The sequence below is a fragment of the Buteo buteo genome, chromosome 15 (assembly GCF_964188355.1).
Source record: "Buteo buteo chromosome 15, bButBut1.hap1.1, whole genome shotgun sequence".
In the NCBI taxonomy this organism is placed as follows: Eukaryota; Metazoa; Chordata; class Aves; order Accipitriformes; family Accipitridae; genus Buteo; species Buteo buteo.
The window spans coordinates 1,971,524-1,995,154 of record NC_134185.1 but is presented as its reverse complement, the minus strand read 5'-3'; the positions used below and the strand labels follow the sequence as shown (position 1 = coordinate 1,995,154).

The following is a 23,631-nucleotide window of genomic DNA, read 5'->3' as shown; positions in this document are numbered from 1 at the left end:
TCTACTTTTGTGGCTAGATTATTCCGCAGTTGTAAAATAGCACTGGGTCCTGTTATAATGCATCATACCACAAAATGATAAGATAGTCTGACACATTCCAAAGCAGCAAGCACAGTCAGAATAAAAACTTAGTCTGTAGCTTTTTAGTGTAAATAATAGAGAATCTGAAGTTGCCTGCTGTGGTACAGTAATGAAACCTCTGTTGTAATAGCTGTAAGTCTTCTGGTGTATTTCTGTAAGATGTATAGGGTATCCTTCTGTTCTTACTTAATCCTTTTTCTCTAGGTCTAATCCATCTTTTAGTGGAACTGACAAAAATGTTCCTACAGCATCGGAAGGCGTATTTGGCCTTTGTGGCCCTTTTCCTAGGTTTGAGGGTTTTTTTGAAAGAAAAACACTGTAGAGCAATAGTTCTCTTACATCTTCTCATTAAATTGTATGGCTTAAGGTCCAGCTTGTCCAAAGCAGTAGAAATGGTCATTCAAGTCAGGCTGCTGAGAGAGAAGTGATGCACTCATTAGCCCTCGCTGGCAGACAGAAATTCTAGATGGGGAGAATGAAGAGAAAGTAAGTGACAGAAAGGTTAGAGATCTTACAGAGACATTTGAAGATCACTAGCAGCAGAGTTTACGAAGTCACTCTTTTAAAAAGAACTTTCTAGATAATTAACTTCTGTTCTGCTGTTTTGCTCTATATTCAAGAAGAGATGAAGTACCCTTAGGAAGGGAAAAAAAAAAAAAAAAGAAGGGAGGAAATGTATAGCTGATATTTGGGTAATTCTTTAGAAGAGAGAAAGGAAAGTGCTGATATGCTTCCTAACAAAGGGAGAAAGCTGTTGACATAATGATGCCAAGAAGTTTTCAACATCCTTTCTGCTTGACCTTAAGCAAAAAAAGTCAACTACATTGAACTGTCTAAAAGGAAGGTCTTTGACCATAAAAAAAAAAAAAGAAGAATCTAGAAAACACTTAGATGAAAATGCATACTTTAAAGTCTGTTTGGGCACAACTTCAGTTGTGGTATTTAGAAATGATTCAGAGCAATTTCAGAGCTGTTCTCTTGTGGATAGGTCAAATAGCAGAAAGATAGAAGAGAGCAGAGGTGAAGTATGGAACTGTCAGGTCTAACCTGAATTCTTGAATAAATACTAGCAAAAATGTATAGATGAACTATTTATAAGCATCTGAAACCAACAAAAAGATGACAATCATTCACTAGGTAACATGGATTTCTCAAGAGCAAAATGTGTGAAACCATTGCAATTTCTGTTCTCAGGCGGTAATAAACCTTCTGGATAAGGAAGAAGTAGGTGATATATATCTTGAGTGCATCAGCATTCTTATAAGGAAACCAAGGGAACACTGTCTCAGTGAAACTACCACTAAACGACACATAACTCACTGGAAAAAACAGTAAAAGATGATAGTGATTCAGTGTGGAAAAGAGTTTCACTGGAAGTGTTTTGGATCTACTAATGTTCTTCATCAATGACCTGGATGATTGAATTGGGAATTTTGTGACTGAACTTGCAGATGGCACCAATCTGGGAGAGAGACGGGCAAAAACTCTAGAAAAGAGTCTGGGAAAGAAAGAAGATTCAGTTGAGCAAAGATGCATCTTCTTTGACAGTCATAAACAAATACATAGAAATTGGGAACAACTAGGCAGTAATCTGCAAAAAACAGTTCCAGAGAATTCAAGCTGAATGGGATTCAGCAGTGTACTGGTGTTATGGAAAAAGACATCTCCGTTCTGAGGTATTTGGTCAGGAGCTCTGCTTGTGCAAGAAGTGATGTAGTTCCCTGCCATACGTCAGAGCGTACCAGCAGCGTCCTGCCAGTCTGACCTTGCCTTGCTGACTTTGACTTGCCAGCTTCATCTCAGACCTACCTTGTCACTGCAGGATGTCTGGTCATCACCAGGCCGTGGCATTCGACCCGCTCAGCTCTTCTCATTTGGGTACTGTGGGACTGTATTGCTTGTCAGTGAGGTTGTGCCCTGCCTGCCTTCCATCATACACCCTATGTGAATAATAAAAGTTGATTAGAATCATTAAACTAAACCTAGCTGAAAACAGTACTTTAAAAAACAGCGTTAAGATGTAGACCTGCCATACAGAGTCACCATGTGACGTGACTGGAATGTGTGTTGCCAACCATTACCCATCTCCCAAAGCCTATTAATATTTATTGCTCTAAAGAACTTGTGCCTCTATATGGAGCTGTAGGTATTCCGAGTTTCATCACGAAACGTAAAAAAAGTCATTATTACCCATAATGTTAGAGTTCATTGGTGGATGAAGATTATTATCAGAAAAGCACTGGTGTTCAGTAAGTAGTGACCAAACTGTTAGAGAACAGCTTGTTACCATTAGAGAACCCAGTTTAATCTGACAATTTGTTGATTTGTTAATATGCCAGATAACTTACATTCAGGTACACAGAGTTCATACTAGCCTGTACGTATTCAGTCTGATTCCACAATGAACTGCACTCATGAAACAGAAATAACAATGCCCTTTAACTCCCCTGTGTAGGAGCACAACTGAAGCATGTGTACGTAAAAATGAATCTCCAGGGTGGAGCAGCATCTGCAGATACATCAGTGAAGGGAAATTACTGTGACTGTGCCAAGAATTTCTGCCCTAGCATGGAGGTCACTAGGACAAATTGGACAACAGTATTTGCTTAGTAAAAGCCTAGAAGAGGGCCAGAAAGGCATGTGGATTCAGGCTCCTAGATGGTATGCTTCTAGCTCTGCAAGGTCTACCTGTGAGATCTGTCCACTGGGAATGATCTGAATCAGAATTGATCTTAGAGCAAATCCGTCCTGGAGAAATAATATTATCTGTAGCCTAGATGAAATCTCCTTTTGTTGCCTGTGACAGGTACATCAGCTTGCCATCATTGTCACATTAGTGTTTACAGTAAACAACCTAATATGACTGAGGCAGAACTTCTGTGGTGTCAAGAATATTTTAAAATGTGCATGTATTTCTTAATACCAAAGTGAGTGAGTGGTAAGCAGGAGGTGGACTGACTGCTATTTAACATTCCTCTCCAGACTAAATTGAGCTTAAATGATGTATACAAGTTTTTGCTGAAAAAATATTTTTTCAGTCTTCCTGTCAGAAAATCATAATATAAAATTCAAAGCGAGTTGTAATGATGACTTTTCAGCTGCCAGTAAAGCCTTTTGAGGAATATCCAATGAAATGTTATTTCATCAGAAAATGCTGACATGGTGGGATAAAAACTGACTTTTGGCCTAGGAGCTTTATTTTTTTCACTTAGTTGAGAAAACTTTGCAAAAGATTTAGAACAGTTGAAACACCTCACTTCAAGCCTAAATGGCAGAAGACTGTAAATCTGTTGAAATTATTTTGCCTTAGAATATCTCTTTATTTCAGGAATGGAATATGTAGGTAGGAAACTGAAGTACAAACACCCTAAATATTCAGAATAGCACATTCTTACAATGTGTTTTAATTTTCTTTCAGTTTATGTGTACATAAATACAAGTTTTGACTAGTCCCCGAGCTAGACTGGGAAATAAAATGACAACTGAATTCCTCACAAGAACAGAATGCTGTTTTTCAGATAGTGGCCGTTGTTAGATCAGGAAGTCTGCTTGTGAAAATGAGCAGTCTTCAGAGAACACAAAAGCTTTCTTAAAGTCGCATGTGCATAATTTCTCAGTCTCTTTAATTTTGGAACATGAAGTCTTTAAGACTTTTAGAGAGTAATTTTGTTATTCTAATCTAATTGCTGAAGTTCAAATTGTCTTTACTGAGAATTAGTGGGTTTTGATCTCTGAGTTCCAGAAACCATATATGCAAGAAGGATACAACAGAGAAAATTGTATCTTCCACTATGTCTTTTATAGTTGTGACTGCTTACTTCAATAGAACAATCACATGTATTTGTTAGAGCAGACGGTCACAATTAAACACTTTCCTGTTGTATTGTCTGAGGCAACAGCAGCATTTTTTTCCCTGTCTTTCATCCAAAGGTGATGATTTTTCCTTTTTATTACCCTTTCTCTATTTTGTTCAACTATGCTATTATTAGTTGCATATTTTTTACAATTTTTACATTTTGTATAATTCTTGCAATAAGTACATTTTTTATATTTGAAATTCTAGAGGACCCAAGAAAATGTAGGATTTCATTATGATAGGTGTTGAATGACAAAACCAGTAACAATCACTCTATCTCAAAAAACAAATTAATAAAATACCTTGTATGTTATTATTATCATCACATCCGGTACAAATAAGGAGCAATTAGCAACCCGTTAGTATGTAAGAATCTTAATGACAGTGAAAATATTGTCCAGGTTTTAAAGGAATTTATTAAATTCTGACATTTGTTTCTTTCAGTCTGTTTAAGTTTTTCCCTGCTGTAATTTTAACAGGAACCATATAACACTTCCCCCAGAAGTAATATTTGTTCAATAAGAGTGAATGAATGCACATCAAATCCTGCTGGCCCTGACAATAACCCTTAATGTGAGGTTCCAGTTAATAGCTTCAGATGTACCTGCCATCCAGAATATAAGGAGCCATGTAGTGAAATTGCCATAAATCAGTGTGTGGCTGGACTATGTCAGAATGGATCACAATGCAATGATGTCCTTGCAGAGTTTAAGTGTCACATCCTGACTAGTAAAAATCACTTTTGTCATGAGGCTTTTGGGTTTGTCAGAAAGAAATGTCTGAAGAATGTAAATGCGGCATTTCTGAAAAAAAATAAAAAATAAAAAAAAAAAAATTAAATACTCTGCTGCTAAATGTCCATTATTTAAATTCGTGAAGTATCTTTTGAGTGTCTGTAGCAGAAAAATAAACCCACACTTGCTCATTTCTTTTTATAGGAAATAGTATATTCTTAAGTACTGCTGCTGAATCTGTTTTGATGAGAAACTTTATACAAAAACAGATGTTTAATATTAAAATTGGGCCCTGAAACCACCACGCTCTGTTCTTCAGTTTGGTATAGTAATTTCAGATATATTTGTCCATGCTGCAATACTTTGATAATTAATTCAAAACACAGAAATAAAAACATGCATAGGTTAAGATCCTAATTTCCAATCTATAAAGTTACAATGAATATTTATTTTTAGTTTGTCAAACAAAAAAATCATGTTGGCTTTTCTATATTCAGTATCTCCACTTGGATGTCAGTCACATAACCACATATAATAGTTATATTTTTGTAGAACTGTTACCATCATTGATTAATGTTTCCATTTTACTTCTTTATCATAATTTTTTATATTAGTTTTATGTAGCACTTTAGTAAGCAGATGTTAACATCTATTTACGAAGGCAAAAATGAGAGAGATGCTTAAATTTTTAATAGCAATCAACAGGGAGGAAAACTTCAGCTGTGTGCGAACGTTTCACAGCTGGTGTTTGGGATGGAATAGAAACATAGCTTGAAGACACCTTTCTGCATCTACTGATTTAGAAACCAGAGTGACTGCATGTGTAGGGCAATTTTAATATGCATTGTCTTGTATTGATGCCTCAAAGGCTTGTTACACAAGCCAGGATTTCTAAAGCGCAACATGTTTCAGCAATTTACCCTGATGGTCAGAAGTTGCTGTCTTGCCTCATCTAACCAGCTGTTCAAAAACTAAAAAATCTTCCAGATGAGGAGCTCTTTGGTCCTGCCCTAAGGACATGGTTTATGTTTCCTTTAATTCTATGCTAAACTAGGCCCAAGCAGGACTGAACTATTAAAATTCTGTAATAATTTTTTACTCTGGATCTGCACTTAATAAATGCTATAAAACCAGGGTTATGTTTAATTTTTAAAGCTATCACAGTACACTGTAGGAATACAGATTTGTTTGAACATCTTTGACCGAAGATTCTTCCTTTTTCTCCTTGTTGTGTGAAACGATGAAGTCAAGGTCAGATATGGGGCAACTTGATGGCATACTAGAATCTGTTCTGGCAATACCTATGCTACTGAAGCACAGCATTCTTTTATAAATCTTTTTTAAAATGAAATGTGAAGTTCAGGTCTTCAGCCAGACTTGGTATGCAAGTTTGTAAGACATTGGAATTAATTATATTTAGCTCACTGAACCAAATCTCTGGTTTAAGTCTTTAGTGGCTTTTCATGCTGTAATCGTTAAATTATAATAAATTCATCCACTCTCTTTTGATCTTTGCTGGAACATTATTTTTGCAAGAATCTAAAAATCTTTAGAAACTTTTAGTTAATAGGAGAACAGAAAACTATAATTCTGATACTTTAACTCACTGATTTTTTATGACAAAAGTTACAAGAAGAATGTCTAAAGTTTGAAACCTGGCATTTATGTTCAGCACTTGGATCCTAGCTCCACACAGAGTGATTGATTTTTTCAATTGCTTTATATCAATTAATTAAAAAATATTTATTGGGTTTGAAAACAACTGTTTCTCACTGAAAAAAAGAATATTTACTTGCAACTATTTATTGTGCATGTTCTAAAATAAAGATGCTGTCATCAGTGAAGCATGTGATTTTCTTGCTGGATGATGGCTTCAGAAACTAGAATACCATGGCCAATATACCCTAAGTGTAAAATGTAAATTCATATTTTATCTTTGAATTTCTTTTTAAAATTTTGTGCATATGTAGCCCTCAACAGGAAACACGGATGCTCAATGTTTCAGAAGATTAAGTTTCTTATTAACTATAAATTAACTGGTGCAAAAAATCAATACCAATGAGCTGCCAGACCTGTCTGATCTTGTAATACCTGCTTTTTAACTGAATGTATGGGAACAATTCTCTTTTTTGTCTTGGAAGCATAGGATGTTTTCTTAGTGTGGTGTACAGAACACCACACTAAAAATGAGAAGGCTTTTATCAACAGTGTGCTACTGATTTTTCAATAAAAGTAGGAATATCTGCATAAAACCACTTGAAGAAATTGACATTCTATCAAATTCTCTTGAGAGATCCATTGTATCTTGAATGGTTTTTATTATTGGAAGTATGGCTTTATTATACAGTTCTTTTGTTCCATTTAGAATTGCTTTGTATATGGAACCAAAACTTTAAAAGAAACTGGAATATTTTACACTATCCTAAATAAAATTCTGAAATATAACTATAGAACACTAAAGTGCTTAGCAAAATTGGTCCCTCAGTTGTCTATTTTCTCAGACTAAATGTGATAATAAAGTTTTTATGTCTTCTGTTACTCTATTTTTCATCAGGTTTTACTGGTCTGTTTTGCGAAGCCGATGTTGCTGCCTGCCTCTCACAACCATGTGGAGCCTCCAGCATCTGTAAAGACATATTGGGTGGCTATCTTTGTTTCTGTGCACCTGGTTTTATAGGTGAGTTCAAAGGACCGTTGTTTAACATCTGTTTAAGTCAGTCCTAAACCACAGAAAAGAAAGTTATTCCAAAGTAGCAATAGATATAATTTAGCAGTGTGCCTCTGATTCAGGCAGAAACAACTTTTGTTTCCTGGCACACAAAAGTACTTGGCTGTGTAAGGGTATTCAGCTGTAAAAAATACTGACTACAGGGGACTATTCCACTCCAATAACTCTTCCTTTATACTATTTTAGACAGGGTGTCTGTCTTACACTGATGTGATTGCAACTCCAAGCCATATGCAAATTGGCCTTAATTTATCTGCTTTGTAGTTCCTGTAACAATAAGGCTGAAGTAACAAGGTTGTCAACTGCCAAATATACATCCAAGATCCTGGGCAGGTTTAACTACTATGCTTAAACCTATCCTGCAGGTCATTGTCATTAGTACAGAGTCTGATGAGATTAAAATTAGTTTGGTTATGTCAGCATACTGTCATGGTAATTCCAAATTACAGTGTAAAAAAAAAAAAAGAAACTTTCTACATACAGATTGAGATCTTTTTGATCACCTGTATGTTGAAATAATGAAGCGCAGTAGGAATTCCCTGAGTGGCAGGTCAGCTCTGCAGCCCAGAACCATCCTGTCGAACTGCAGGGACTGTGATGGGGCTCCTAAAGCAGGAATAGGATGACTCCAGAATCTCTCTCCATAGTCAAGGAGGACACAGGCAACCAGAGGAATTCAGATTTTGAGTAGACTCCATACTTCTTAAATTGTTGCCCTACATCCTCATGTAGGCATCCATTTAGATGAAATAATCTGTAATTTAATAGCTGCAGTATTTTGTCTGTAATATAATGAAATGCTGTATCTTCTTTCTATGGTTGGTTTATTTTATTATTATTGTCAAAATATAAAGTAAAATTGTTTGATGTTACTTGTGATAATTCTTGGTGAGGTCTTATTTTATTGAAATGTTTGTTTAAATTCTTTTATCTATATAATAGTAGATTAGTATTTTTAGTTTATACTTTTTCTGTGTCCAGATAAAGCCCTCAAAGCCCCTCTGAAACAATCAGGAACTTTTTACCTACCTTTTAGGCGTAAGTAATAATAAATTTGAGGCCTTTATAATCTGTTCAGATAATTCATACACAAAATTCAAATAAATACTTTCTGAGCTTTGTTCTACCTCAAAGGCCAGAAAAAATATGAATTGCATCATTCTCACCTAGTAATCACCATCTATAATTTTTTTCTCCACATATTTAAAAATATATGGCAATAGCTAACTTTTTGATTATTAGTTTCAAAAAAGAAAAAAATTAAAATATTTGGCTGTAATGGAAACCTTTCCCAATATTTCGCATAGAGATCTTCATAAAAAATCCAGAAATTAATAAATGAATGAAAAAGATTATTATAGAAAAAGACTTGTGATATTTTAATATTTGGTCTTAGAAACTATGCTTACACTTTTGTGATGTTTTACGAAAACTCAAGACTTTACTGCCTTTAAAATATGAAAAGATGCCAATTTTTTAGTACATCTATAAATGAATGTATAAAATTCCCATTAGACCTCTGTTGAACATTATATATACATTTCACTTTTACCTTTAATCAACAAGAAATTAATTCCCCAAAGACAATTTATGGCTCATTGGTAGAAGTTCCCTGTACCTAACCTCAGTTATTTCATTTTGTTGTTGTGGCTTGCACTGGTGACTCACCAGTGGCATGTTCCTAATGAAGTGAATCCTTCACTTGTTTCCAGGTAATAACTGTGAGATTGAGGTGGATGAGTGTCTTAGTGACCCTTGTCACAATGGAGCTACTTGTGTTGATCATCTGAATGCCTTCAGTTGTGTCTGTCAGGATGGATTTCAAGGTATTAAAAAATCCATAGAACTATAACTTCATAAATCTACTTTGAGTCTTACACCAATTTTTTAACATATCAAAAGAGATGCATGTATACTTATTTTAGCATAATCTGAAGTTATAAACATGTAAATTCAGCATAAATGTACCTTGACTAAAGTTATCTACTTTGTTTTCATGACAGCATGGAACTAGGTGTTTTCTGCTGGCTGTGGCTTAGCTGTTGAAAATGGATCAGTGGTGTTCAGTGAAATTTTGCAAATAGCATGTACTGTTTTCTGTAAGCTTTTTAAACTGTTGGCAGATTTAATATAATAGAATCAGAGAAAAAAACGTGTTGGAAAGGTTTTGTTCTTGGCATATTTGTACAATTTATATGAAAAACGTAATCACTTTGATAAGTGGATGCATTAATATCTGCAGCTATTCTTTGCTTTCAGCTCAGATTAGGAATTTAAAGTGCATCCATTTTCTTTTTAGTGCATTTTTTAAACATCATGGATTTTTAATCATTGAAATACAAAGCAATCTATAATTCAAATGTCACAGGGCAAAATATTACACTTCTACTGCTAATTATATTCAGAACAACTATCACTTGCATTTTTATTTAGTAAAATTCTTTGAATTTTCCAAAACCTCGCGATTGATGTAATTTTTCATTCTATTCTTCAAATGATAAAAAATTAAGTTCACTCAGAAATATTAGCAATAGAGTATTTTTATACTTTAAGTAGCTACATGGTTATGTTAGCTATAGTCTAGACTGGAATAAATTGTGTTCTTGTCTACATCAGATTGCTTTTTCCATTTTCTGGAAGTACATCTGTTGCCTCATCATGAACACAAGGAATATTTCGTCTCCTGTCATTGCAATGCAGTCTATCACATTTAATGTAATTTGTGTTCTATTATTCTATATTCATATAATAAGAAAATTGCCTGCTTTAAGCCTTAGGAATCTCTTCAATAACTGTACTTTTAATCTTTTGGGAAAATCGGTGCATAGCTTAAACATTAAAAATATCAACATACTGTCATAGAAGCCCAAATTGGAATATAAAAAGGGTGTCAAATAGATTCCAGTATGTGAGCTATATTCAGGTAAAATAAATGTTGGTGTTTGACTGTATGTGCTATGTAGTAATTTCTCTCCCCATTGCCTGATTGTATATTTATAGGTACAACCTGTGAAGCAAATATAAATGAATGTCACTCTTCTCCATGTCTTCATAATGCATCATGTGCAGACCTTACTGGTGGCTATGAATGCATGTGTCTACCTGGCTTTACTGGTGAGTTGTATTCACAGTAAACCTTGTTTTCCACAGTGAGGTAGTCCACAAAGCATCCATTAAGACATCACTGACTAATTTGCTTGTTTCCTTCTCATTTCTCTTTATCTGCCCTGGTCTAATGTTTCATTTGCATTCCAACAAACTGGAACACTGACTCCATCTGTAAACTAAATAGCACAAGATAAATTAGTCTGCATTTAAAAAGGCCTTCAAAGCTTCCACACACAGGAAAGATTAGATACCGTTTAGCAACTCAGAAATAAGTTGTTATGTATTTGTGGTGATAAGAATTAAATGGATGCTGACATTAGTATGCGTGGCTCTTTATTTGGCTGATTTATGTTAGTTTCTCCTCACAAGTTGCTTGAGCTTCTTGTGGTGCAAATGAATTAGAAATTGGCACCTGATTGTCTTACTAAATGTTCAAATCTTTCATCTTTTCAAAGGTGCAAGATGTGAAACAGATATAGATGAGTGTGCTTCCTTTCCCTGCAAGAATGGAGCCACCTGCATTGACCAACCTGGTAATTACTTCTGCCAATGTGTGGCTCCGTTTAAAGGTAATGAACACCAAGGGAGAGGGGAAAGCAAACATAATTAACTTTAGAAAGCATTTCTGTCAATTGTCTGAACTCATTTCACTCTTCCTACAGCATTATTAGTCCTTCATTTTCTCAAGAAAAGCTTTTGAAGTGACCAGCCAATTATGCCTTAGGCTGCAAGTAATGTGAAGTAAACTTTGTTTATACATCTACTAGGAGTGTTTATTTATTAATCAAAATAGATACTTTAAAATCAGTTTGTTAACAAAACAAGATTATTTACAAAATGAGAGGCATATGCTCATTAAGCTACCATCACTAAGATTGGTTGCTTTTCTACACATTTTTCTCTCTAATGTGATTGGTCATGGCATTCTCTAAATTATTTTTTCATTCTCAGAAAACAATTTATAGTTCTCTTAGAATCCATAAATTGTGTGTGATTATTTCTGTTGATGCTTTTAGAGGAAATACACTTAAAATGCAAGCTTTATTGTGACCTTTTTCATAGAAATTTTGGGGACTGAATTTTAAACACTCACTGCTAAAATAATTTAAAATAACAAATTGTGTGGTGTTCTTGAGCAAATCTAGTTCAAGTGATATCTCAATTTAAGGCACTTGTTGATTTATAAATTAATACAAACACATTTTTCCTCTTGCAGTTCAATATAATGATACATACTTAGGATTCCAGAATAATCATTAAAATGCAATTTTCTTGGTATGTTGAGACAGCAGGGCTTTTCCCCTTTAGGGAAGATATTTGCATTAAATTCATCATTTATGAGAAAAGAGTGAGCTCTAATGTTTGTTCTTACTATTTCAGTTAATGGTCAAAATTTAGTTTGTCATTTTTATTAGTTTTAATTTGTGCTCTGCTGAATAAAATCTAGTATAATAACAAGTAAGTGAGTACTGCAGTATCAGAATTGCCTCTGCTCAGAAAGATGTCAAATCATTTTCAGTACATGGTTAGAAATACTAGTCTCTTAAGTACTTGTTTCGCAAGGAGCCAGATTTTCAGAAGACTTTGGTATTCATTTAGATATTTAAGTAAGTGATTAAAATTTCAGAAAGTCAACATTTCTGTAGTCATCCTTCAAGAAGCCAGCAGTGTCTAATACTCTCAATGGAAAAGTTAAACCCTGCTGGCAAGATTCATAAATGGTAACTGAGATCCTCTGAAAACATCATATTCTTGGTACAGGATGTCTAGAATCTATAGGATTCTTGTTGAAAGAAAAGAGGTTTTGAGACTGCTTCTTTACAGGTTTACTTGGCAAATTTCAAGATCAAATTCTTATGCTGATGATACCTACATTTATGATGGTATAAATAAAAGCAGAATTAGTTTCATATGAAAACTCTACCTCAGTCTTGTGCCATCTGTTTATTTAGTATTAAACTGCTCTAGTCTTTAGCAGATTCACAGTAAGTCAACATAACGGGTAGTTAAACTATGTTCTCTAATTGTATGGAAATATTCAGGTTACAGTAACAAATACCTTTGTATGCACTCATTACAGATTACAGAATTGGTTTATTAAGAAAGTGAACGCATTATTTTAATGGTAGAAGTTATAGAGGAATATGTTTTATTTTTGGAATATTGTCACAGATTTTCTTGCTACTTCTGTTATTCTCAGTGGAAAAGCATAAAGGTATATTATGAATGCTGTCATTTATTTGGAAAGCAACCTGAACTTGTATTTCCATAATACATTGTAATGGTTTGGTTCTCCCCATCACAAAATCTGACTTGAAAGGTATGCACCAGTATTAGGAACGTATAATACACCAGTTGATAAGGATGTGTACAGCAGACCTCTACTATATAGAATGTAGAATTAAGAAATTCAGAGAATGATTTGGACATTCAGGTGTATTCATACAAAAGGTATCCTGTCAGATTAAGCTGGAAATGGGTTCTATCTATAGAAAGTGGTTTGCATACCTTTTTCTTTCTTTCTTCCCGATTTCCTTGACTATTTGCATTTGTTTATTTTGACAAGGAGACAATGCAAGAGTACAACCAGAAAGTTTCGATTTTTCTGTTTTCCTTTTTCTTCCCCTTTATTTCCTCCTCTTAAAAAGAAAACAGAAAAATCTTCACATTTTGGCTGTCTTTCCATTTCACTTCTTTTGAGAGCAAGTACAGCTACTTCTCATTGTTATGTGCTGCAAACTTTTTGATATCCTGAATATGTACTTTTATATTTTAACAAACTTATACATTAGTCCTATATGAATATGAAAATCCATCAGAAATTTTATGAAAGTATCATTGTATACTCATAGTTTCTTGTATTTTTCCTGTGTGTTTTTTGGTTTGTTTGGTTTTTTTTTTTATAGCATGGATTTGTCTACTTTGACAAAATGTTTTAACTCATTCCATTGGCTTCCATACAACACTGGAAGACATCCAAAGCTTTTAAGAACAATAATGCTTGGGCAGTGGTATATATCTGGATTTTTCTTCAGACGCCCGGCAGTCCAGGCTGTGCAAATTAACTCTACAAGCCTGATCTGTGAATGATGTTTTAATTTTCCTGTGGGCACAAACCTTTTTAGAAAATCCAATTTCCATGGTAAAGTCAATGCATGGAGAGCACTGGAGAAGTACGTCTTCTGATGCTGTTGCTTTAACCCTAACAGTGACATAACTAATGCATTCCTCTCTATCAATGTTCCCCTTGTTGTCCTAGAAGTGGATTCGTTAGCTGGTGTGCCATAGACCAATTTCACACACTCAGGAGACATACTGCTTTTTATTCAGGCCTGGGTGCTCAGTGGACTTTCCACAAATCAAGCACACCAGATTGATCAGGTGTGTCTCTTTTATACAGTAACAATTGCATATAATATATTAAACTACTCCTACCTAGTACATATTCAAACTATCTAATGCATATGCATAGGATTATATAATCATGACACATCAAATGCCGTCTCCAAATGTGCGGGGGTCTCGGCTGGTCTTTTTGGGTGGTCTTTGGTGGTGGTTTGGGGAGGTAGCCCCTCCCAACTTTGACCGCTAAGTCGCTCTCTGTCAGGTCAATGGTTTGTTTTCCTGCCAAGAGGGACGCATCATCAATCAGGAAGAATAGAAAGGATCAGAATGATCTTGGCTGCTCCTCTAGGTATTATTAAAATTGTTTGAAGTTGAAAATGATTAACTAATAATTTAAAACAGGATTTTCTAATCTCGCACAGGATTTTCTAATCTAAAATAGGATTTTCTATATCTGACATCACCCTGACAGAGGATTCCCCACAGCTAGTATAGATCACTGGTCTTTCTATATATTCTAGTATTTCATTGGAATTACTGCCACTGAAATTGCTACCTTTGACTTTTCCCAAATGTTCAGCTGAACAGCTTGAGGGTACTAGCAGTCCATCTATGCATAATTCAAAAGAAAACTGAAGAAACTTATAAGACTTCCAGATACAAAATAACATCCTTGTCAGATTCTAATAATGTTCTAATTACTAAATATGATAATTGAAGTCCTTTCATCGTATTTCAGCCAGGTTTCTTGTCCTGTGGAGGAGAAAATTGACTTTCTATTTTCCAAAATCATAGAGCTTTACCTGTAGTCCTGATAAAGTATGAAATAACAAACTTCAAAGTCCATATACTTTTATATCATAACTCTTTTGACCTTGGTTTGGAGGAAGCTCAAGATTTGATTAAAGAAAAAAAATCATACCAAATTATATTATTACTGAAGAGATTCCTGTGTAAACCCGCACAGAAATCCTAGAAGTTACTGAGCCTCACTGACCATGTGTTGTAACTAATGTCAAATGGAGAAAAAATAGTAGCATCTAGATTTATATAATATGCTTTTGCCGTTTATAATAGTTATGTATGCCACAAATACTGTATGTGCCTGTGAATATCTTCTAATTACCCCAGTAAGACAGTCCACTTTTTAAAGTCCAGTTCTCTGTTTCTGTGTGCTTTCACTAGTGTTCTGTCACTGGCTTGTATAGTACAAATTACTATTACACCTCACACTTAAATGCTGAAATGCTATTTACCATGCTGCCACTTACACATACTGTAGTATAACGTTCCTTTCATAAAAGATTTAACCTAAGTACATATCCGGTATAGTTGCTTCTGTTTGGTTCTAATGTATTACTCCCTGCAAATATGCTACTGTTTTAGAAATGTCTCCCCCTTCCACCCATTTTCTATCATATCTGAGTTATAACACTAATAGTCATGCATATTGGACATTTTTTGTCACAGGACATTCTGAAGTTAAGTTGCTCAGAAACAGAGAAGGGGGATCAGCTTGTTTTCTGTTGCGTTCCCTACTGGCAAAGTAACTATTTGGAACTGGGAGCAGGAGGGAAGATGAACTCAATTTGGGTCCAGGACAAATCAAAGATTTTAATATTAGCACCAGGAGACAAACAGCTCAGAAGCACATTCAGCTACAGTTTTGGCCAATACATTATCACTGATAGTCTTTGGCAGTAATTTATCTATTACAGTGTTAAGCAGTCCTCTCAGCCCTCTTATGGGCTTGATTCCATTATAGTATCCTAGCTGGGGAGTTATAATATCTTTTCTATTATGATATGGATTCTACAACTGTAGCCTTGCTATAATAGAATAACAGTTATTACAGAATTGATATGAAGTGCTTCAGAAGAGAACAGAGTGTGTGAGAAACATATTGTGAGACTGTACCTCATTTAGGGGCCCTAACAGTTTGATGGAAGGTAGAATGAAAGCTCCCATGTCTCTATCAGGAAATACTGTCTTGTTCCATTAAAAATTCACACACAATTCAAGAACAGTGCAATTAGTAAATTTTATATATAAAACATATATCTATATTTCATCTGTTTTTATATCCATGCTTTTCCTTCCATGTGGAAGCTTGTTAAATGCGGACCTGAAAGTATTTATTTACAGAGAATAATAGGAAGCAGAAGTTGATAATGACCATATTTCGAAATCAACATGACCTTTAATTTTCAATGAAAGAGAGAAAGACTCCTCATTCTTTTATGCTAAGGAGTAAAAAACTATTTTTCCAAACCTCAAACCTACCATATTTTCCAGTCCCATGCTGGTCTCCAATATAATTTAGCAAAGTACATTTTTTGCTTTAAGCTATTTATTTTGTTATGAAGCTGAAACATATCCATCCATTATATACTTCCATCTGTGCCAGCAAAATCAGAACTGTCTTTCTGGATTGCTACAGTTTCATTTGCTTTTCTTAGTTTTGAGTCTTACAGCTGGAGGAGCAGTTTACAGATTTTATATGGATCTTGCTCAGTTGTATGAAGGGAAGGGGAGGAATGTTTGCAGTTCATTCAATTGTTCAAAGATATCTTAGTAGAAGAGGTGCTCAAATGCTCCACTGATAAATACCGGTTTATTGTTTCTTAGTAAAACTGGCCCTCTACATAGTAGATGAATCTTTCTTACAATTTTGAGTTGTTCTAGTATTACATATCTACTTTCAGGGTACTTCACAGCAACCATTAGCCGTTTCATCCATATTTAGATGTATTGGTGTTTTTAGTCTTTTGTAAGAACCTTGCAGTATATTCAAATATTCTTCTAACAGACAGGTCCGTAGTAATAAATGCAAGTTTACTGTTCACAGCTTTGAAGTGACAACTTTTTTATGTATCACACAGCCACATCAATGAAGTTAGTCGTAACTATTAGACAACAGTCCTTGCTGAGAGTGTAGCAAAATGGGATCATGCCTGTATCAGGCATGCTGCTTTTCAGCACAAAGAGAATGATCCCACTACAATTTCTAGACCAGCTCATGTTTACAGAAAATAAAGTAGGACTTATAAGGCTGCTTTATTCATACTTGGGATTGAAAGCTAGGAACAGATCTTACACTCCCACAACAGAACTGCAAATTTTCCCCATTCTCTACCCTGGTATTTAAGGAAAAGATGAACCAAACTACTTTACCAACATTTCTATGACCCATGGACTGAGCCAGTATTCTGCTGTTCCCAAAGACAGCTCAGGAAGGAAGAAAGCATTAAAACGTCCCTTTCAGGTAGAGATTGTATATTTGATATGCGATAGCCCTGTAAGAGTTGACATGAATATTTTCTTTTTTCTTTCTTAAAAAAAAAAAAAAAAAAGCTGTTTAGCAACTTGGTTTTAGTAAATGGAGCAGAGAAGTTTATCCTTTGATCCAAATTATTACATGACTCATTTAAAAAAAAAGCACTGTATATGTTTGGTCTCGATGTTGCTAATAGGTATGACCTTTTTAATCAAATATATGTAATTGTAGAGGAAAATTGAAATTCAGTTCTGAGGAAATGTCTACTTATTTGTTGCAGCCTTAATGACACATGTCTCCAAATGTGTTCCAATTAAGATTAAAGTAAAAATGGTAATTGGCCATTAAACATGTTGCAAAAGAAAGTAAACTAGTGAGAAAGGCAACTCAGCAGAAAAAAAAATGCTTAAGTCTGTTGAAAAGCAAGAGTAATAATGGAGTTTTCAGCATAGGACACTATTATAGGAACAGCTAATTACAAAACAGATAATAAGTAAGAAATGTAAGTGCTCATGAAGGCAAAAAACCAGAGTAGAGATAATGAAGCAATTACTTTTTCAGTGCTCATAGGCCAAATCTCAGTCTTTCCTGTGCCAAGACCCATGCAAAAAGGCAGTTTTGCAAGACCTGTGGCTCTTTCTAGCATATTTCTGTGTTAGACCATAAAAGAATATCTCCTGTTCAACATCAGTTTATATCTGGTTTTGCCACTCTCTTGACACTGAACAGCCAAATAAAATTTTATTTAGGGGAAAAATGAAACTGGTGCATAGAACTATGAAGGGCACTTTGCATCACATGGGAGCTTTTTGTGGGTAGAGAAGCAGAGTGGCCACGTTTGTGGTACATTACCTAGGAAATATGCATTGCCTCTAAGCAATAAAGAAGAAGGTTGGTCGAAAAGGCTGTGCAATGCCTAAAGGGGAATCAGTACGAACTGGGACTTGCTGTTGGCTCATGTATGAAGTCACTGCAGAACTTCTTTGGAATTTTTTTCTAGTATTTGTACTGATTTTTCTATTGTTTCTAAAAGTTGTCATCTAGATACATAAATTCAGGTGTTTCTGCATCCAGAATGAAACAATTCAGAGAACAAGTCTTTTGCCTAGCTGTTTCTAGTGTCAATTTAGACACTCTTGGGTACGTTAGATATCCACAAGGGTCTGGCAGATATGACAAGCTCTGTAGGAGACCCATGGCCTTCCAGACCAGCACTGAGAACCCAAGGGCATCTCTAAAAGCCCTGGTTGCTTAACTCTGTCCATGCAAATTCAAGTGAGGTATGTGTTGTAGTTTCAGCTCTGCTTTCAGTTTGCACCTTGGGACACATCTTGAGCCACAAGGAAAATTTTCTAAGCCTTTACAGCCATGAGTACTCTGGGAATATTGCATGTGTAAATCCAGTCATCTACATACAGCAGATAAGGGGTCTGAATTTCATTAGTCATTCTGTGAGAATGGTGTAAAGGTCACAGGGAGAAGCTTTAAGTTATGTAGGTAATACAAGGTGTATTCATTGCAAAAGAGAATCTGTATGTATCTGTCCCTTAATTTTCCAGGTGGTATGTGTAAACCACAATTTTTCAAAGACTTACTTAAAATATGGTTACATTCTCCCTGGCTGCCCTACAAATTATGAGGACATTGCTGTTGCTCAAAGAAAAGATTACCACATTTCAGGGTTTTTTTTGGCTGGTGAAACAAATGTTTGCTGCTTTGTTTTTCTACATGGCGGGCCTATTTATGGTGTGGGGTCATCTGCCAACACACAAATAAGAGTAATAAAATAATAATCCTGGTATCAGCTGCTATAAATAATGTCTGGCCAATCTGTCAAATTTTAAGAAAATGAAAATAGGATCTCAAAACAGGGAAGGGTTTGGCCACCCGAACTAAAGGTGGCCATTACTATATCTGAAAATGACACCCACAGGTCCTAGCCCATAAGGAAAAACTGAGTTTGATAACAGCTTTTTGTAACTTTTCTGCATATATATAAGTAATTTCAGTTGAATTCTGATGTAGTAAACAAAGATAAGATAAAAGAATGAAAAGAAAAAGATTCCCATGTATTTCAGTAGAAAATAAATTTGTGGTAATTGTTTTCCTTAGTAGCATTCTTTTATAAGTGAGAAAGAGTGAAGCATGCTTTTATGTTGAAATGTGAAATGCACAGATGTGCATACAGATATATCTTCATTGTTCAGTAGTTACAAACTTGTATATTTTAAAAGAAAAAAAAATGCACCTAAATAATATATTTAATTTCTTTTTTTGTCTGTATTTACAGAAATTTATACAGGTATGGAGCAATAATATGTGCATCTCTGTGTGATTTTCATTTTAAAGTTTGTGATGTGGGTCTATCTCATGCTTTGTTCCAGCATTGTTGCATGGTCTGCATTATCATATACAATTAAGGAAATTTTTTTTACTTGAAAAGTGCCAAGTATTGCTTTTCAAATATCCTTCCTTTAAAACCCAAACAAACTTACTGATTTTCAATTAGTATGGATTTCACAGAAAATACCTTTTCTCAGATTATATATAGAATCACAAAGCAATTCCTTTCACGGAAAGTAGAATTTGCATCCCAAGGAAAAGAATGGATTTGCTATAGATTTGAACTGAAAGAAGAGACTTGCTATATTTTTTAAATATTAGAGTAATACTTTGCTTAATTTCAAGTAATGTCAATATATGCATGCTTCTGTAGGTATTTTTTTCTTCCTATCCACTTCCAGGGTATTTCTGGGGTTTTATTTGCATTTACTAGCCTTTAATCATCTTAGCTGTAGAGGCATTTTGTTTTCTTATGCCACAAAGTAGATCAAGCTAGAGCAGCCAGTTTATAAAATAATGGCAAGCTTAGAGGTACATCTGAACTTTTCAAAATTATAGAAAATGACAATTTTGAACTTTTAATAAAGGCAATTTCATATTAGCATTAAGACATTTAATCTTTAGACTTGCAGGGACCTCAAATTTTAGGCATCTAACATTGCTCATTAGCGTTCCTGGGATTTTATGATAAGTGTATGAAAGCCTTTGAGGGTGGGAGCCATTGAGCTGCATAAAGTTGATGAAAACCAAACCACAGATTTCTCTGAAGCAATCAAATAATTTTTAAAATTAAAATTATTGTATCCACTAGTTTCCAAAGAACAGTCTTGGTAAAAACAGAAAGTTGCATATAGATTGGGGGCAGGGATTTGAGGTGTGTTGGTTTCTATATAGCCTTATAGTGCCTTTGTACACTGGATTATCCCCCATAACTAAACACATTTTTACTTTTATTGAATGGTATTCAATTTACTTAATTTACCTTGGAGAACAGTGGTGATTCACTTTAATGTTCGAAGTGTCTTTTAGCTCTGTTGTTAAAAGGTGAGTTACAGAAAGACTGAAATTTAATGCCATTGCAGTGATGTTATGATGATAAAGAAAAAACCTAAAAACATAGAGAACATCTAAGAAAACATATTTATCATGGAAGATTCACATCAGTCATTGGCTTTTACTTCTTATATGAAATTAGTTTAGTGTCATTTTGAAAAAATGGTCTCTGTGTTCTGAACCTGAGCATATAAACTAAACAATGTAAATGTAAATAAAAACATTCTGGAGTTAACATGAACTTTTGAAAATTTTCGTGTATTCACCCAAGCCATATAAAATGAGTCTGTTGTAGACTTTTTTCCCTATTCATTCCTTACTGACATCCTTTAAGCTGGTATAATTGTCTCATTTCATTGAAGTAAAATGCTATTAACTTCATTCATATGATATACATTCTGTTTCATCAAATTTATAACAATGCCGAATTGACTTTAAGCAAGGCTACTGAAATCCAATGATACCAGAGTCATAAGGTTACTGGAGCTGGTTCCCAATAAAATAAAATAATAAAAAAAATAAAAAATCTTTTATTTAGCTGATATCTAAAGACCAGATACAAAGATCAGATCAGCATCACAGTTTCTGGCAGAACAGCTGGTAGAACTGGGACTGTGACCCTCACTTTGTAACTTCAGAGCTCAGCCCCTTCCTCCGACCCCAGCCTGGTGCCCCAGGGTAGGTGCTGCTACCCCTCCGGTTCCTCCTCTCTTGCCCAAACCCCAACACAGACCGTGTGGCAATGACAGCACTTGGTCTGTCTTGAGAGCTTGCTGTCCTCAGGAGTGCGTATTTAACACCAGTATCAGACTACTTGGTATTATTCAGGAAACTGCCATCCCAATGACACACTTGTTGCTCTGGTACTAGCCATAGACAGTTTATCTTCGCTATATTGTCATAATCATGCCAGCAGTTTGCAACCAGATATATTTTGTCATTGATTCAGTCTGTACTTTTACAGCAAAATCCTGAATTTGAAAGCTGTTGTCAGATTTAATTCCTTAAAATGTTAGTAGCAAGTGGCTGCTTTATTAAATTATTATCCAAAAAGAATCACAACATTGAAGAGATGCCGTTTCTGATTATAAGAGAATTCTGTAGTACACATCAAAATGTTTCAGGTACAGATTTATGCTATAAAACAAACAAACAAACAAACATCAATAGTGTCGCATAAAGAAATGAAAACTTATCTCAAATAATCTATTTTCTATGTCATTTTTATAAATTGTGCTTTTGACTTTTAATAATAGCCTTAACAGAACAGTCTTTTTTGGCAAAAAAAAAAAAATCTATTTTCAGTGTTCATTTATGATATTTATGAGATTCTGCTGTAGAAGTATTATTAGCAAACACAGTAGAAGAGAGGACTTATTAATATTAGCAGAATGACATTTCTGAATATGTGGTATGCTTCTCATTCCTAAACAAACAAAAAGAGGATTTTCCAAATAAATTATTCATTATTTGATATATATTGTATGCTAATAGAGAAGCATAGTATATGCTATGAGTATATGCTTCTATATACAGAGAGAGAAGGTATAATATTTAATGCAATACATTGTGCCACTGAAAAGGAAATTGTCCTTCAACTGACTCTGTAATTTAATCATTTCTGCATATTCTTTTAGGTTTTGGGGGGGAGTTGTTCTAATAGAGAGGCCTTTAATTGCCTAGTAAAGTAAAGACAATCTATTCTTATAATCAATAAAATATAGCCAAGAATTAAACAAGCAAAACTTGAACTTATTAATTCATTAATGAACCTCTGTGTTTGATTCTTTCACATTTGATCTGTTGGGCATACTTTCTTTCTCTTTTTTGACAGCTAACTATGGATAGTGAATATTACCTTTTTACTCTGTGATGGCCAATTTAAAAATCCTGATATGTCAGTGGGAGAAGACAGTTTATAAACTCTTCCCCAGGCACAGCATTCCTTTCTGTCAGCAATCACAGGCTTACTATTTCAGAAACTTACCAGATCAAGTGAGAACTTTGCTATATTTAGTAAAAAATAGATGTGTTCAAATTAGTCAGCTAAAGTTAAACTTTTAATATTTATATATTTGCACAAAAATTCTCCAACAAATACTTTACAAGAAAGAGAAAATGCAGAAGACATGAATTCTGTATTCTGATTAATCTACTTCACTAAAGACCTATAACCTATAGGTCTTTATTTCACCTATAACCTGCTGCTTAATTTATCCAAATAGCTTTAATCATACATTTACAACTTTGTAAAAAAATGCGGATATGAGAGCAACAGCAGGAGTGCATTCATTGTACTAACATGTAACCACCATTGCTTATCACCATCCAACCTTGATCTTTGTGTGGTTTTGCATTTTTAAAAAAAAATCTACTTTAAATCAGCCAACTTTCTTTTCTTGTTTTCTTGCTACTAATATTGATCAGCATCAATAATCAATTATTTAATAATGAATGATTTTCAGAATTAAAATCATATAAGCAGTTGTGATCCTCTGAGTGAGAGGATGGTCTTTTAAATTATTAATTCTCAACAGTGATGGTTAAAAAAATTAATTGATTTAGGGAAAGGGACTGAGTGGGTGGGAGAGTGTCTTATTATTTTCTTGTCTTTTTGTTTTCCCAATCTTCCAGTTTGAATATGAATGACATCTTTGCCATTTCTGCCAGCAGCGGAAAAAGATTTTCCACGCAGTGATAGGCAGGAAAGTTGGGAGGGAGGAAAAAGAAGTGGAATTTCTAATTAAAGAGTGGTGAAGGTTGCTTGAAAGAAGGCACTGAAAAAACTGTTTAGCATACTACTAGCAATTAATATTATAGCACATGTTTGGGCCTCATTTGATAAATAGGATTGTTAACCTAGATCATCGACTTTATCACCAGGTCTTAATTTACCGTTCTTTAGAAATGTCAGGATAATGTAAATATTTTTTGCTTTGTGCTGTTTTGCTTTAGTATAGCTAGAACGAAAGCAGTAATTTGTGTTTCCCGTAATTCCTTCAAGAGGGGAAAAAGTCTTTTTTGTCAGGGAACAATTTTGGTGTACTTTCAAATTAGTACAAACTTCACTGGAATTCATACCCTTCTGGGAAGGTACCTTGAGCAA

The 23,631-nt window shown here is 34.6% G+C and overlaps 1 protein-coding gene across 1 annotated transcript in view; it reads left to right on the top strand.

The window, feature by feature from the left end:
- EYS (eyes shut homolog) overlaps nucleotides 1-23,631 on the top strand; it is an 810,501-nt gene that overhangs the window by 241,427 nt on the left and 545,443 nt on the right. The window contains exons 15-19 of the mRNA XM_075046421.1: nucleotides 7,226-7,348; nucleotides 9,112-9,225; nucleotides 10,400-10,513; nucleotides 10,963-11,076; nucleotides 19,420-19,431. Of these exons, the coding sequence (XP_074902522.1) occupies nucleotides 7,226-7,348; nucleotides 9,112-9,225; nucleotides 10,400-10,513; nucleotides 10,963-11,076; nucleotides 19,420-19,431 (477 nt within the window). The remainder of the gene's footprint in view (nucleotides 1-7,225; nucleotides 7,349-9,111; nucleotides 9,226-10,399; nucleotides 10,514-10,962; nucleotides 11,077-19,419; nucleotides 19,432-23,631) is intronic.